The sequence below is a fragment of the Triturus cristatus genome, chromosome 7 (genome assembly GCF_964204655.1).
Source record: "Triturus cristatus chromosome 7, aTriCri1.1, whole genome shotgun sequence".
Taxonomy (NCBI): domain Eukaryota; kingdom Metazoa; phylum Chordata; class Amphibia; order Caudata; family Salamandridae; genus Triturus; species Triturus cristatus.
Window position 1 is genome coordinate 695,092,520 of NC_140590.1, and position 16,519 is coordinate 695,109,038.

At 44.5% G+C, this 16,519-nt stretch overlaps 1 protein-coding gene across 8 annotated transcripts in view; it reads right to left on the bottom strand.

The window, feature by feature from the left end:
• The window catches only part of SDK2 (sidekick cell adhesion molecule 2), a 1,027,095-nt gene that overhangs the window by 81,977 nt on the left and 928,599 nt on the right, over positions 1–16,519 (bottom strand). For 6 of the 8 annotated variants that reach the window (XM_085617350.1, XM_085617348.1, XM_085617353.1 and 3 more), the window contains 3 exons: positions 13,814–13,870; positions 11,419–11,520; positions 7,889–8,004 (listed from right to left, as the gene is read on the bottom strand). In XM_085617350.1, coding sequence (XP_085473476.1) covers positions 7,889–8,004; positions 11,419–11,520; positions 13,814–13,870 — 275 coding nt within the window. The remainder of the gene's footprint in view (positions 1–7,888; positions 8,005–11,418; positions 11,521–13,813; positions 13,871–16,519) is intronic. The other 2 variants (XM_085617351.1, XM_085617355.1) reach the window with 1 other exon arrangement.

Here is a 16,519-nt window from a genome sequence, read left to right on the forward strand (position 1 = left end):
TAAAGTAGATAAATTGGAACAAACCATTCTGGATAATTTTTGCTCGTTGAAGAATGTCGTTAAATTATGCACCAAGGACATACCTAAAATTAATTACTCTGTTGGTTCTGCTGGTCCTGTTCCACCTACATCTGTTATACCGCCTGTCCCTGCCCCTGCTCCAATTGCTGTAGATACTTCAATCTTAAACAGCACCCAGCCATTACGGCAGGCGGGAAGGACACAAAACTGTAAATCTCCGAGGCGTGAGGGTAGGTTAAGTAAAACTACACAGGACACCAATACAAACACTATGCACTTAGATGGTTCGAGCACTAACTTACACAGCCTAAACGTTGCTCCCCAAGGTAATGACTCCAGGCCATCTTCGATCCAACTCCATCTCCCTCGTGAATCCTTCCCCTATGTTGTAGTTTTAACAGGTGTTCCCGAACTTCCCACCAACAAAAATGAATCTTATGAGCAATTAAAAAATAAAGTTAGTCATTGGCTCAACATTCACAGGCCAATTCCAAATGAACTGAATGGTCGAATTCTATTTGTTAGAAGGGTCCAATGGGTAGGATCTCAACCTAAAAATACTCAGGGCGATTGTGTCATCGTTAATTTTAAAGATGCGCGACTCTCAAGGTTTATTACGGAAAACACTCCCTATGGTCCTAGATCCGGAATTGAGGTGCACGACCTAAATTACTTCTACACCTCACCCACCTGTCATTGACAATTTTATAGTATTAATACCCCCTTAATTCCTATGGTATCAGGGGCAACTGATAATTTAACAATGGATGGATTAGCAATCACGTCTGAGATCTCATTGTCGTCATCGCATACGTCGGAAGTGAGGGCAAATGTATCTGGAAGCCTTGTCGAGCCCCATGTCATAGGCTCGAGTAAAAACTTGGGCACCCTTTTGTCTTGGAACCTGGCTAGCATTACTAGCAAAATTGACACACCCGAATGGGTGAGATTTATTAATGATTACGATGTCTGCCTATTCCAGGAAACATGGTCTTCCGAGGCCCGGTACATGCCGGGTTATCTGAATTTTCATGTCCCAGCAACCAAAGGCCCCAAAGGCCACCCTTCTGGCGGTCTAACTATATGGGCTCGCCAGGATTTGTTCTCATGTGCTACTGGGATCGATACTGGGTCCCAGGATATCCAACTGGTGAGGCTCACGTTCGGCCCCAAGAGGACTGTGGATATATATAACATCTATCTTCGGGGCACGAAGGGGAAGAAGTCAAGCGTGTTGGAAACCCTTACTGCACTCATAGAATCTAAATCGAGTAGTAGGGACCTGATTGTAGCTGGGGACTTTAATGTCACCTTTGAACCCCTCCTAGATAGCGATTCTGAATGGGGGCTTGACCCCGATGAGGACCTACGCTGGGGCATCCCAGCCCTCGCGTTACCTCCCATCAAACGGTGGTCTATGGTGGCAACACAGGTCAACGCACTCTGCCTAGAATTTGGACTCCGGGCACTGAATGGAAGAGTTAAAGGAGATAAGCTTGGAGCACCTACCTTCGACAACGGCCGCTCAAGCAGTAGGATTGATTATGTCCTCTGCTGCATGAGGCTGTGGTCCCTCCCCATAGACATGGAGGTGGTGCAAAGATTGGAGAGCGATCACAATCCCATTTGTGTCTCTCATAGCTGGTGGGGCAAATCTTGTTCATTGACAAAAGAACCAATTTTGGCCCCCCCCGCATGTGTGCCTACCAATGACCTTCGAAGGCTAAAATGGGCATCAGTAAAGTCTAATGATTCAGTAATAGCCCAGATTAATACTAATCTCTCTGCAATTATTGTAAATCTTGAGGATACCTCGCAAACCCGAGACCAAGTAATTAGGTTGCATGAGTCGTTTTTTGAGGGATTACGTCCCTTTTTTTTTAAGCAAATAAGACAGGGTACTAAGCAGCCGCCAAAGCAAGCTAGGTGGTACGACAAACACTGTAAAAATGCAAGATGCACCCTGGCTAAAGCCTTATCCAGTGGTAGCACCCCACTTATTCAATTAGCAAGATCTGCTTATAGGAAAAGCATCACACAAGCTAAAATAAAATGGGAAGAAATGTTTTGGCAGGACCTAAAGGAGGCCAGCGATTCCCGGGATGCTAGACTGTTTTGGAATGTTCTGAAGTGGGGCAGAGGAGGTTTGTCGGAAAATCCTTCAAATCATGTCTTGCAAGAGGATTGGCTGGGCTATTTTAAGCCCCAATATGCGTGTGACCCCCACTACATAAGTCAGGGCACAATGCCTCATGCCTTTTATCTGTCCGGGCCCTTTACCCCCGAAGACTCTCTAGCTGCACTGTCCTGTGTAGCTGCAGGACGGGCTCCTGGGTTGGATGGCATTCCTTCTGATCTCTTTCTAGCGAACAAAGACCCATGGAGCAAGTATATCGCTCTTATAGCGAATGCCGTGGCTGAAGGCGCTCCAGTACCTAAATCTTGGGGGGGCGCCGTCATAATTCCAATCTATAAAAAGGGCGATAAAAGCCTCCCGGGGAACTACAGACCCATCAGCCTAATTGACACAATTCAAAAAGTCATTGGGAGGATGGTTCTGAATGAGGTACTTATTTGGATTGAAGCGAATGGGATTCTTTCTAGTCTTCAGGCGGGTTTCCGCAAATCCATTAGCACCATTGACCAGGTGTTTCGCTTTAAGCAGCTGTTATGGAAAGTCGTCGAACTGGGCAAAGGCAGTCTCTATGTCACCTTTGTGGACTTAAGAGCTGCCTTTGACCTCGTCCCCCGCGAACAGCTCTGGAGGGTTCTAGAAAAGCTAGGTTTATCTCTGGAACTCCTGACCTTAATAAGAAGATTGCACGAGTCCAACTTTGCAAAAATTCAATGGGGTGGCCTGGGGGAATCAACCACCGAGTTCCCAGTAGAGCGGGGTGTCCGCCAAGGATGTGCAATGGCCCCAACACTATTCTCTTTGTATATTAATGGAATAGTGGACTATATGCTCCAGACCAACACTGATGCTCCAAAACTGGCAGGTGTAACCACACCAATATTAATGTTTGCCGACGACACTCTTATAGTGTCAAAAACTCCGAGCGGCATGCAGAAGGCATTGGCAATATTCGAAAACTTCTGTACAGATCATGGACTGGAGGTCAACGTGGCAAAGACAAAGCTTATGACCTTTAACCCACACACTAGCTATAGAGTTGGTAAGCTTACGATGAATGGCCAAACTCTCGAGGAGGTAACCAACTTTACATACTTAGGCATTCACATGTCCCACAACAATCGGTGGAATAGGCATCTGGAAATGTCAACATTGAAACTTACCCAAATATCGGGAACGCTGGTTAAAGAGTTCAAAAAATCCCTTACCAAACCTCTTAAACCAGTGTTACAAGTCTATGAGGCAAAGGCCCTAAACTCGGTTCTGTATGGAGCCGAGCTATGGGGCTTTGATGCATTAACATCCCTCACGGTAGTTGAAAATAAATTCTTCCGCTCCATTACAGGCTTGCCACAAAGTACGCCAATGGTCCCACTGCGTTATGACCTAGGCAGGAAGTCCATCCAAGATTTGGCTAATCTCCGTCCAGTTTTATACTGGAGGAGATTATGGACTACTCCGGAGCTTCGATATTACGCAGTGGGTATCATGGACGTAATCCAGGTTGATAAGTTTCACAAAATTAAGTGGCTAAGGAACCTCCGAGAATCACTAAAAGTTTTGGGATTGGAAAACCTATGGAATGATCCAGCGGCCGCTGACTTTCCTACAAAAAAGCTTTTGAAAAAACTTTATTGGGACAAGGTAAATTACAGGGTGTGGGCAGCCTCTACTTCCCCTTCTATGACTAGCCGCTTTCTAGAGGCAAAGGCTACACCCCTTCTGGAACCCTATTGGGATTTGATAACATCACCAAAGGATAGGAAACTCTACTTTCAACTTAGAGCAGGCTCCCTCCCACTAAGGGCTCTAACTTCTGGGTGGTTTGGTGGAAGTACATGTACCTGTCCTGCTTGTGGAGCTAATAGAGAAAACATTGGCCATTTCCTGTTTGTGTGCCCTGCATATGCCGCACCTAGACGTCACTGGCTCTCCCCTTTATGCAAATCGTTGGGTACTAGGAGCTCTGTTGTAGCTATTCGAATTTTATGCACGAGCACCTTACCAGTCCATTCATTAGGCCTAGCTAAATACTTGGGGTGGGCATGGTCACTTAGATTAAAAACCCTTCATCCTATCGAGAATGTATTTGGGCAGGCTTAAAGCTTCTAAATGTACTGCTGTTATTTTTGCCTTAATTACCCTTTTTAATTCATGTGTATTGCACATCATTTGTCTGCTGCATGTTTAATATTTTCTTATCAAAATGTTTTTATCTATTTATTGGAATGTATTTATTGAATTAGTGATCGTGATTTTTATATTTGTGATTTGTTGTGTCTTGTATGAATTATTTTTAATTCGAATAAAGACTTATGATGATGATGTAATTGTATTTCAACATGCTTATCAAGTAAAAAAAAGAAAGCAGCGCATCGAAGGGTAGTGTTATGTGAGGGAGCGTGAGGAGTGAATGGCCGATTCAGAAGTAGGTAGGCATCGATACAGTCTGCGCCTACATTGTCGGCTCTATGGGCAGAGGAGCTGTGTTGCGGTTCCAACTTCCCAATGTGACAACTGGTGTAAAAATCGCTCATGCTCCATTGTGTCGGTTCCCGTGTGTATCACAAGTTGGAGAGGTTAGAAGCAGGCTAAAACACGAAGCGCTACATGGAAACGAACATGGTTATTCCAAGCTACAGCATTACATGTTCCCGATGTATCAGATTATTCCGCGGAACAAGTAATTAGAATTTCCCAGGAGGTGAACATCGCCATCTTGTGTCCACGATTGATATTACAAGCCTTCCAGGACACATTTTAAAACCTATTTAATTTGTTTTGCCTTCACGCCTGGATTTTTTTAGGGTCATAAAGGAAAAGTCTCCTCTAACAATAACACAGTCAACATAAGCAAGTTCGATTTTTAAAGCGTTCTAAAAATGATAAATTAGAAAATGCAGATGACGCATTACAAAATGTGAAATATATAAGTAGTAAAGTAAACTAGGGATTGTCTGACTTTTCTGATTCTGGTTCATCGCAGGAACGCACAGTAGGCCATGCAGTAAAATATTTTAAAGCACTCGGCGTTTATATGCGCAGTTTGCGCACCAGAATTCCTATCGGCACATCCTGCTCAGAAATGTTGCACTTTTAAATTTCCCGACGGCTGACAATCTTTCAAAAAATGAATTGCTTAAAAGCAAAACATACAAATAACAATAAATATATCAACATGATTAACGAATAGCAATTTGACTATCGAAGCACTGTAGCCTGGGCTGCAATTCTTCGTAGGCATGCCCTCTGCCTCGGGTGGCAAATGAGAGGCAAAATATTATGTTAAGGAAGGTGACCCCGTAGCAGTTAACGACGGCTTGCTGTCTGCATAGCAGTACATCGCAGGCGTTAATGCTAGGTTCGTTTTCTTAGGCCCTCATTACGAGTTACCGACAATTCCTGAATTGGGCAGAAACATTCTGAGTTATATGGAAGTTGTGCACGCAAAATGGACTCAAGGTTTGCCGGGGGCTCTTTTGCCACGTCAAACCTGGCAACATTTGTCCCTGATAAATGGTCCAGTAAAGTGAGATTAACTTTAGAAACAAGTGCATTATCACACGATAATTTCCCTTTCCATAGGAGATACCTCAGAAGGCTTAAGTACTTTTGCATCCTGAAATTACTGTATCTAGAATCCCTCTGTAATGAACAGCAAGACCTTAAGTACCAATAAACAGATCAGTTATTAGACGCTCAAAAATTAAAAAGCAGGCCTAATGCACGATGCTTACAAAATACATAACATAACCAACTCTCTGACCCAAAGCAGACTTCGGGTGATGCACAAAGGAACAACGTGGCTCTCTGGGCCTCACACACAGACAGTGTTATCAGTTACTTGTAGAGACAGCCCATTGGTGAATACAAAATGTGTAAATAACTCGTGTATAGAAAAACAAAGCCAGATCTTATAATTCACAACATCAGTATATTCATTTGACATAGGCTGTATTTAAATGCAGAATACAGTATATTCCATTAGGGTTGAAACATCGACTACTTTCCCCAACCAAGAACTATGTTATGTTAATTAATTTTCTAACGCGCACAGCTACTCCAAGGAGTGTCCCGGCGCGAGCACAGGGGACTGAGAGCACGACCAAACTAAGCAAAGAGATGAGTTTTTAGCAATTTTTTAAAAGTCACAGGATCTTCAGTATTACGAAGCGCAAGCGGCAAAGCGTTCCAGGCCTGGGCCGCCAAAACAGCAAGAGAACAGCCACCCAGCCTATGCCGATGAAAGCGGGGAATCTTTGCCAAGCGGAGAACGGAGGAGCATAACAGTCTCCCCGGAACATAAAAGGAAAACCGTTTCTGCAAGTAGGATGGCCCATGGCCATGCAGGGCACGATGGGCAATAGTAATAGATTTAAATTTCACCCGGGCCGCCATAGGGAGCCAGTGAAGGGAGCGGAGATAGCCTCGCATGCTACTTCTTAGAGAAATCTCTCCCAAAAGCCGTGCCGCTGCATTTTGCACCACTTGAAGTTTGTTAAGAGAGTATGCTGGAATCCCCACATAAAGCGCGTTGGCATAATCAAGGCGGGAGAGAATGAGCATGCAGACTATTGTCTCTTTCGCCGCCTGTGGGAGAAGTGGAAGAAATCTTCTCAAGATTTTGAGAAGGCCAAAGCAGCACCCAGATAGTCTCTTTACCTGGGTGGCAAAAGACAAGTTATCCTCAAACCAAACTCCCAAGTTCTTAGCAATACGGCTGCTGGAAGATGGTGGCAGATACTCTGACAGCCAGATCAGATCTTTAAAGCCAGAGGGAAAGTTGCCGTACAAGAGTATCTCCGACTTGTCCTCATTGCATTTTAATTGGGCGCCCGCAAGCCACTTAAAAACCGAGGACAGGCAGAATTGAACAGGAGCCACGGAATCCTCATCCTTTTTCCAGGTGAAAAGTAACTGGGTATCGTCAGCATAGGCGATCACCTTAGCCCCCAGATCCTCAGCCAATATGACTAGAGGAGTAAGATAGATGTTAAACAAGAGGGGGCTAAGGGACGACTCTTGTGGGACCCCAGTAGTAACTGGCAGAGGGGCAGACTTGACCGGTGGCAGCCAGACTTGTTGTACCCGGCCCTCCAAAAAGGACCTAATCCAGCCCCAAACCGACCCTGAAACACCGATCTCCGCAAGTCGGTCAAGCAGCAAAGAATGAGGAACCGTATCAAAAGCAGCCAACAGGTCGAGCAGCACTAAGGCTGCTCTCCCGCCGGCATCAAGGCACTCTCAAATGGCCTCAGACACTTCCACCAACGCCAATTCAGTACTGTGAGACGACCGAAAGCCTGAATGGGCTGCTTCTTGAAAACTCTTTAAATACTCTTGTTGGGAATTCAATAATTTCACACCCGCTTGTAAGGTTTTATCACGTGTTCACCATTCACTATGCCATCAGCACCATATTCTCCGTACACACATTGCACGTCAAACAAATCTACTGATTTTGTGAATCAGAAGATTTGGTCTTTTTTTTGTATATTGAATTGAAATAAGAACATATACACATTTTGGGATTCACCATTGTAGGTCCCCACAACTAATTGTATAGCATAAGGGGGCTGTAGGTAAATGTAGCAGATTATGAGACAGGGCGGCCATCCGCAAGGCCAGTAGGCATGGAGAAGAGGCTGCCACGTGGACTGGCCCTTCAGAGGCACCAGCCAAGGGGTATGGCTCTTGACCTACATGCAATAGAGGAATAGCTGAGAAACATACCTTGTAACCTTGGATGTCCCCATTCTGGGCTTCAGGAGGTGGAGGCTCCCAGGTGATGTCCAGCTGGGTGGCAGTAGCTGTCTGGATGGCGACGTTGTGTGGTGGGGCAGTGGGCACTACAAGAAAAATTAACATTACTTTAGACTGAGGCTTCCATAGCCAAAGGACATGTCATCTATGACGAGATGGTCAAGTGAAATAAATTATACCCCAGGGAGCGTCGTAATGTCCGGTCTGGGAAATTTACTGTCAGTTTGATACACTGGATAGTTGGAGCACAGAGTGAAAGGTGTGATTTTAGATCCAAATATCCCACATACGTGTAATTTAATCTAACTGATCAAAAACTGGCACAGGTTGGATTTAGCATCAGAAGAATAAGTTATCTTTAATACTGAATCAACAACGTAATATCTTTCATAGATTCTAATAACACAAATATATTCAGCCATCTCGAGGCACAACATCAATAAGTTACAGGAAATGTGAATACCTGAATCTATGGAAGTTCCATACTCTAAAACAAAGGTTTCCAATTTAGGTCCAGGAAGGCCAGGGCCACAGCAGATTTTCAGTCTATCCACATAAGATGAATGTGTACATTTGTAGAAAATGAACCTGAAGGGGACTCATTCACATGGTTAGTAGCTAATCTAAAAATCAGCTCCGTTCTAGAAGGAGTAACCCTGGCTCTTCTGCTTGGTATCTTGCATAGATTCATGCATGTCAAAGATGTACATCTGGAAGATTAAGGATAGAGAAGACAATGTTGTTTGCTTATAGAACTATAATCCTGCAGTTCTCTATCCTGAACATATACCTACATGTGTTTCTTCAACAGCCATATAGCACCTAACGCCATGACTTCAGAAAAAGGAAACTTGTAAATCTAGCATAACACCCTGCTGTGGAAGGACACCTCATTTATCTTTAGCAATTCAACGGGATCAGCATGCGTCTAGCTCTCTAATCTAAATGGCATCCAAGCACAGAATCAAATTGCCAGCTGGAGGGACGTTTGGATGAATGCAGAGCCTTCCTAAATGTCACAAAATGCATTTCTTACAGGGGCCTTATTATGTATAGGGTGAACTTTCCCTGTTTGTGCCTGGTGCACCTTAAAACAGGTGTGCCAGGCGCAAACAGGAAAAGTGCGTTCTATTACGTAGAATGTGCTGCCCCCCAGGGCAGCTGCTAACTCGTGCTGCCCCCAGGGCAGCGCATTCAGGTAAAAAAAACGAGCGACTTTGAAGCAGCCGCTCCGTGTTTCACTGTTCGGGTGGCAACCCGCTTACACTTTTAAAGGGGATTATAAATCCCCTTGCAGGTGATTGCAGTGAGTGACTGCACCCACCTGCAAGGGGATGTCTGGGGGATCCATGGGACACCATTTACACCCTCCAGAGGGCTGCCCTTCTTCCCCCAGCTTCTTTGCCTCTGCACCCGCATCTATAATACGGCGTGGCACAGATTCAAAGGAATTCCCTCATTTGCATGGGGCCACACCCCGTTGTAAATGAAGGAGCGCCCTCTTGAGTATGTGCGCCAGCACTTTTATTATTACAGAAGGGGCTGCAGAAACGTCTGTGGCCGCTTCTGTAATACCAAAGTGCCCCGGGATAGCACAAAGCAGGCACAAACGCCTGTTGTGCTGCCGGGACACTTTGCGTAATACGGCCTCATATGTCCACTGGCTAGGTGTTCCATAACCTAGCTGCAATAGATGAGAAGGGTTGTTCCGTTTCTTCATCTTCTTGCTGAGTTTTATAGAACGTGAATGCAATTTCTACTGTCTTCTGTTGGAACACCACACAGCAGCACCCTCCTGTGCTGCTGAAGGTTATGCAAAACCCAAACACTAGTTTAGCAGCTTGATATATTTAATAGATTCACATACATTCACCTCCTGCCATCATATGACTCGATTCTACCAGAATGAGGTAGATGTGTAAATATGAATCTATACAAACACTGCGGTGTCGCAAAAGGTTGCCCAACAAGGACAGGATGGCTAGATCAAGGTCACACTTTGGGTATCCACTAAACATATATTTTCATATATTAAATCTAAGAGGAAATCATGTATGTTGTCAGTGGTTATCCAGAAAACCTGAAATGGATGCAGACATCCTGACTCTCTGGTGGTAGATAGACACCGTTGTTGTACCAGGACCGATAGCCACATGTCAGAGCAACAAATCTGGTGAGCATCCATGATATTCAGCAAGCCATCCCTTACAGGGCCAAAGATTGGTGTTTGTTTTCTAACACCAGAATGACTGATGCCAAGGTGTATCTGAGCCTCACGTGCAGCCTTCAGGACCCTGCTCTGCTGGGACAATGACGGTGCAACAGTGTCTCAAAAGGGCAAGCCCATAACTGGATGGAGGGAGGGTCACCCCCTTGAGGTAGTGAAGCATGTGGAAGCGCCACCCGATTGAGGAGTTTCCCCATGGCCACCCATGCCCCCTCCCAAATGTCACCATTGGGCGGAACACTAACTGTGCCCCCTTCCTGGGTGTAGTACCATTAGTGTGTCCCGTGAGGGCCTTTTCGCCTCCATCTGTAATACACCAGAGGTGCACAGCCATATTACAGATGGAGGTAAAAAGGCCCTCACAGGCTACTTTGCCTGACATGTCTGGGGTCATGCCAATTCCAATTATTTTTATTTTTTGGGGAGTTTTATATAGTGCGAACTTGACCCGAAGGTATCGTGTATCAGAGCACTTTACATAGCACCATTTGCGTTACATGAGGACACATTCATTTTTGTTAGGCACGGGGAGATTACGTTATTTGCCCAGAATCACAGGATGTTCAGAGTCGTTGCCGAGACTCAAACCTAGTTACCCAGAATCGAGGTCGACCGCCCTAGCCATTAGGTCAACTCCTCTCCCAAATGAGGGAATATAACCTCACACAGTTAAGGAGCTAACTTCTCATGTATGCAACGGGTTTCCCTACTTCTTCTGTAACACCAATGTGCCCAGGAGTAATAAAAAGTTGCAAATGCCCACTTCTCTGTGAGAGACATTCATATTTCATCCCATTATGTTTCTATCCAGAACATTTCTTAGAATGGATAAGACCAATTCCACCAATCATTCTGGATTAATGATAAAATGCGCACTATTGTGTTGAGTGCCCCGATGACCTCAGCTTCCAGTGCAAGCAAATATCAGGTCCCTGGTACCAATGCCAGGGGGTTGGAACTATGTATGAATGTTTGCTATCACCCTGAAGACAGAGAAAGACGAGTGTATCATCATAGCACTGACAGTCCAATTCTCACATCTTGATGCAAAATTCATAATTGACGTCATCTACACTCTAGTCAAAAATATTACAACACTCAGTATTATTTAACAAGAGGCACAACTTTGATATTGGCAGAGGAAAGCTGTTGGAGTGCCAGGTAATATTTGATAAAATTCCATCAAATAACAGCTCTTTTTGTGCTTTTTTGCCATTATCCCAACATCCCACTCGAAAGCCATAAAAATGTCACCTGTGCATGTTTGACTCACCCGCCTCTCCAACAAAAACCTCCTGTGGTGTGCTGAAAGGCCCCTCTCCGGCTGCATTGTACACACTCATTCGGATCTCGTAGCGCTTGTGTTTGCTGAGATCTACGAAGACATGGCAGAATCGAATATATTAGTACAAGATTATGTTTGACATAAGGGCTTTGCAACGAGACTGATCATGTGACCTCCTGGATCCCTGCATAATAGGCAGCGGCGGCTAAGGTGGAGGAGATTTGCCCCACTGAGTTCAAAGGGAAAATAAAATTATAAGAACGCAACCTTAATAACGTTACGTTATCATTTTATTTTTTGTACAGAGCCTGAGCCAGGTCTCGGGGGGGGGGAGGTGGGGACTTGTTTGTCCTCACAGGGAGGAGGAGTGGTTACTGCACCATAAGCGCAATATGCTAAGTACGCATCACGGTTTGGATGGCCCAAGATGGCCGGCCAAACCGTCATGCGCACTTAGCATATTCTCCACCCTGTTGTATTGCAAGGCCGGATGAAGAACATGCACAGGCTCTCCCTCGCTTGTCTGAGCGCTGAACCAGGGTGCTCAGACCAATCATGATGCTGCTGTCATGCTGGTAACAGCAACGTCGTGATTGGCTAGGGGAGTGTGGGAGCCTGTGCGCTTCTTGCTTCCTAGAGACTACAGAAGAGAATGGAGGAGAGGTGGCGACCTGCAGGTAAGTGAGCTTTTCTTTTCTTTATTTTTTGTGTGATCCCCCTGTCCCCCAGCCCCACCACTACATTTCCCTAGCGGCTGCTCCTAGTAATAGGGCAAGCTTGTCCTCCTGTAGCATAAATCAGGACACTGCGGTACAAAGGAAGTATCGTATTCCTGCCTTCGTCACTGCTGCTGTTGCCCAATCAGGATTCACGACCACAGCAATGAACGAAGAATGAAGCTTCAGGGCAGGGGCCCTTTACCTTCTTCACTTCTATTGGACTCGTGCTACTGAAAACACAAGATTTCTGAGTATGGCAGTTCATGCTTTCCTTGTTAGCTACCAAACATCAAAGCCACCGTTCTATCCTGGCCTTTCCCGTCTGACAACAGCAGCCAGACAAGAGACATTTCCTATCATTATACCAGCGAGGCTTTCATGAAAAGTACGCTCTGTTTTCATTATGGTTCCTAAAGACCCACCCTTTGGGCTGTAGACATAGATCAAATATATCTATCTCGTTATCTCACAGGGAAGCAGCTGTCTGAAACATCATGAACAGACCAGCAGCTTACACAGCAGCCCAGAATGCTGCCGCGCCTACTACCTCACAGCCTGCATAGCATTCTGGGAAAGTGCTTCTAAAATGGAAGCCAAACCAAGAAACTAAAACTAGAGGAGGGCGCACATGGAAGTCAGACTCCAAGGAAAGGTGATTGCTGCAAACAGGCAAAATGTTTTGCCAGTTCTGTACCAACCTCCTACAGTAACTGATGCAGCCCGCACATGCTTTATGTAAAGAAATGTGAAGTCACACTCTGGAGAACAATCAAGCAATGAAGAGTAGACGGCTCGACTGTAAGGGCTTCAAGAAGGAACTGTGGACAAGAGACTAGAAACAAGGAGCCACTGTTGGTAGAAAACAGGTGGCATATTATGATACATGACAGTAATAACAAGCAGATAAAGTATAAAAGCCACATTCATTTCATGGAATAAAGAAAAGTTCTTATTTTGAAAAGTGTGTTAATCCTTGTCAGTTTAATATCAGAAAACTCTTCATAAAAAAATGTCAAAATAAAGCGAAGTGTGGCTGAACTAATGGAGGAGAAAAGGAGACTTTTTGCTCGACATTTCAACTATATGTAGATTTGAAATAGACTAAAATGAAGTGGTTAACTGAGAATAATATATACAAATTTAAAAAGGGTAATAGGTTAGGGCTAAACATAAAGTAAATGCAAGTTATACATTAAACCACGCTGGGTTTAGCAAAACTGGTAATTTTTTAATCAGCTACCAAGTGAGAGAAAACGGATACTATTGGGGCCCTCCCCCACTCTATACTTTATTGTTATTGCTCCATGTGCACTCATTAGGAGTTACAGTTCTAAATTCATTTCGGTTAAAAGCACTAAACAAAATAACCACCATTCACTTTTTTAAGTAATGTTAAATAAGTATATGAATTAAATAGGGCAGCTATGGGGTGACTGATCTCAACTGGTCCCCTCCACAATGCTGGAGTGACAAGGATGCACGCAGTTTCAGAATAGGCACCACTTAAAATAACTGACTTCTCCCCAGCTCTCCAGGCTTGTCTGAGGTCGCTAACTGTCTTGAAGATTCAACCATGAACCCCACAGGCCAGTGTGTCTCTGCTGCCAGTCTCACGCTCCTCTCCCCTCTCACATGAAGCATTGCTATGAAAAGTTCGGACTTACTGTCCAGTTCGTATTGGGTCAAGCTGGTCTCACTCAGGTTCCGGATGTTATACACGGCTGCGCGTGGCGAGGGAGGCAAGAGCAGTGAGGGAAGGTTAGTTACAAGACAAAACACTAAACACTGTCAACAGGCAAGCAGGACAGAAGCATCAGTACACAGCAGCACATCTCTCGGGCGGGGTGGGGGGTGGGGGAGGGGCGCAGCAGGGGGGGTTCACGACGTTTGTAAGCTCCATAAAAAAACACACTGTTAAGTACAAATGCTAATATGCCGTTGTTAATTACAGTCTCTCTTAATGTTAGGGGCTCACATTTTTTTTTAGAAATACAGGGCCTGATTTACAGTTTTGTGGAGGTTTCACCGTCACAACCGTGACAAATATCCCAACCGTTTGAACAAAAGTGCCACCGTTTGACGGGACATCTGCCACGTTTGTGAGAAACGTAAGAAAACCGCCGCCAAAATCTAAATAAGGCCCTCCGTTTTGTCGAACATTAGAACCGGACTCTGGTGGTACATATAGTGATTCGACCTTGATCCCACCGTTTAGTGAAGTGGGAATGCAAAGAAAGAACTCAATCAGGGTTCTGGGAGTTCGCACGTGGCAATGTTGCCAACAGACCAATCATACTCTGATTTTCTCGGGGTTCTCAGAACGCAAAATCCATGCCGACAATAATAAGGTAGGATGTAGTTCTACTTAATAGCCAGCAGGTGACAGGATTGTCTTATAAATGGAGTTAGATCTGAGAACATTGATTCGAAAGAACTTTGTAGCTTTAGTGAGCTAAGAAATATTTCTAGCGGGGTGGATTCATAACTTTGATTAGAAACAATAGCTAACTATATAATTCAACAATGCAAAGACAGAATTAATATTTAGCACAAAGCATACATTCGGACAGAGGATAGCCAGGGGCATCGTCGAGAAGCACACAAGACTGTAAATGTACACATTGGCGCGACCGGTTATCATCAAGTGCTTAATTCACACGTTCAACCAGTTTCAAATAACTCTAGGTTTTGTAAGAACTTTTACAAACCAGGGGAGAGTGATGCGTCCAGGATCACACAATGAGGTGTAGTAGGGATACAGGGACTGAGACATGTTAAGTTGCCACTATCGACAGCATATCTATCCAAGCAATGTTTGCAATATTTTACGCTGAAAGTTGACGAGTGTAGGCTGTGTCTTGGAGCACCAGACCCCCTATTATTGATGTAAAGGGAGAGTAACAGAGCAGGAGCAGTGAAAACACCAATGGCTTCTCATACAAAGCTAGTGTGATCCGGCTTTGCATGAGATCCTAGCACCAAAGGAAACAAGGACAATTCACGAGCAATTTACACGACTTTACACAAGTTATGTGGCTTACATTTGGATGAATGTCCTTGCATTTAAATTTATTCTGGATCTCCAGTAAAACACGTAAGCAAAACAGCACTTACCCGCCTTTGTGTCATAGTGCAAAATTTAGTGTCCTGCAAAAATGTTTTTTTTTTTCTAGTGCGATTGGGCTTGTGGAGCTCCTGTGGGCTCACCGGTCTCTCCACCTACATCTACATCAGTGTTTAATTTGAGCTGGATGTTTCTGGAGCTCGGCACTGGCACATTATTCCCAACACAAGCTGCATGGGCCTTCGGAGAAGGGCTCTGACACTTACTATTTTACAAATTAAGCACTGAACATGCCGCAAGCCCTGCCTTCAGCATACGTTCTGCTAGCAGTTTAAGTTACACAGTTGTTATAGTAGCACGCTCGCCTCCCCAGCAGGGCCCATGCTAACATCGCAAGATGCATGCCTGTGTTATGAGTTTTCACATTTGGGAACAGTGCTTAATTTGAGCCGGTGGTTTCCAGTGCTCAGCACCGGCACTTAATTGTCAACACTGGCACTTATGACAGCCTGCCACATGGTGGCGCTGCTTGTCTAACTTAAAGTTGAACCCACCAACACTTGTTGGTTGGTTAATATACATTACAAAAATGCCTGATACCCGACACCCAAGCCTTTCTTAAAGCTTTGAGGGCCTGGAAGAGTCTGAATTGTCTTACTTGAAGGAATGTGATGGTTAGTAGTTGTGTTGGCACTGTCATAGGATGCAAAGGTAGGGACAATTGGCAGACCAGGGTGCAGTGGCCTCCTTACGAGGGCTCTGGCACTCATGTTTTTAAAATTATTTTTACAAATTAAGCACTGTTTGGGATTTTAGAATTTTTTTCTCATGGCAGCGACTGAACTCCGAATGCTCAGGTTATGATTATCAGCGCTCTTTCAGCAGCTCAGATTGGAAGATAGAACTAAGGAAAAGCGCCTTCAACATCTAATTCATATTACTATTTAATTAATCAACTTTTGCTAATCAATAACACAGGCCACATAGAGGTCAGGCAGGGAGTGGGGAGGGAAGCAGGGAAAGCGAATCTGCAACTAAATAAATAATATAAGCAGAATTGTTATAGGAACTGTCCTCAATACAGACAAGTTAAATGCTATGCATTGGTTAACTTATCATGTTTTGTGACATGAAAATACTGGAAGGACCAGGAGAGGCTGTGCCTGACCTGTGACTCATTTTACTCCAGTCCTTTTGGACTTACATTTTGAGATACAACATGGACAATTTCGACAGATGAAACGATTCAGTGAACCTAGTAGGAGGAAAAAGCAAATTGCAAAGTAGATTTTTTCTTCAGAGTTAC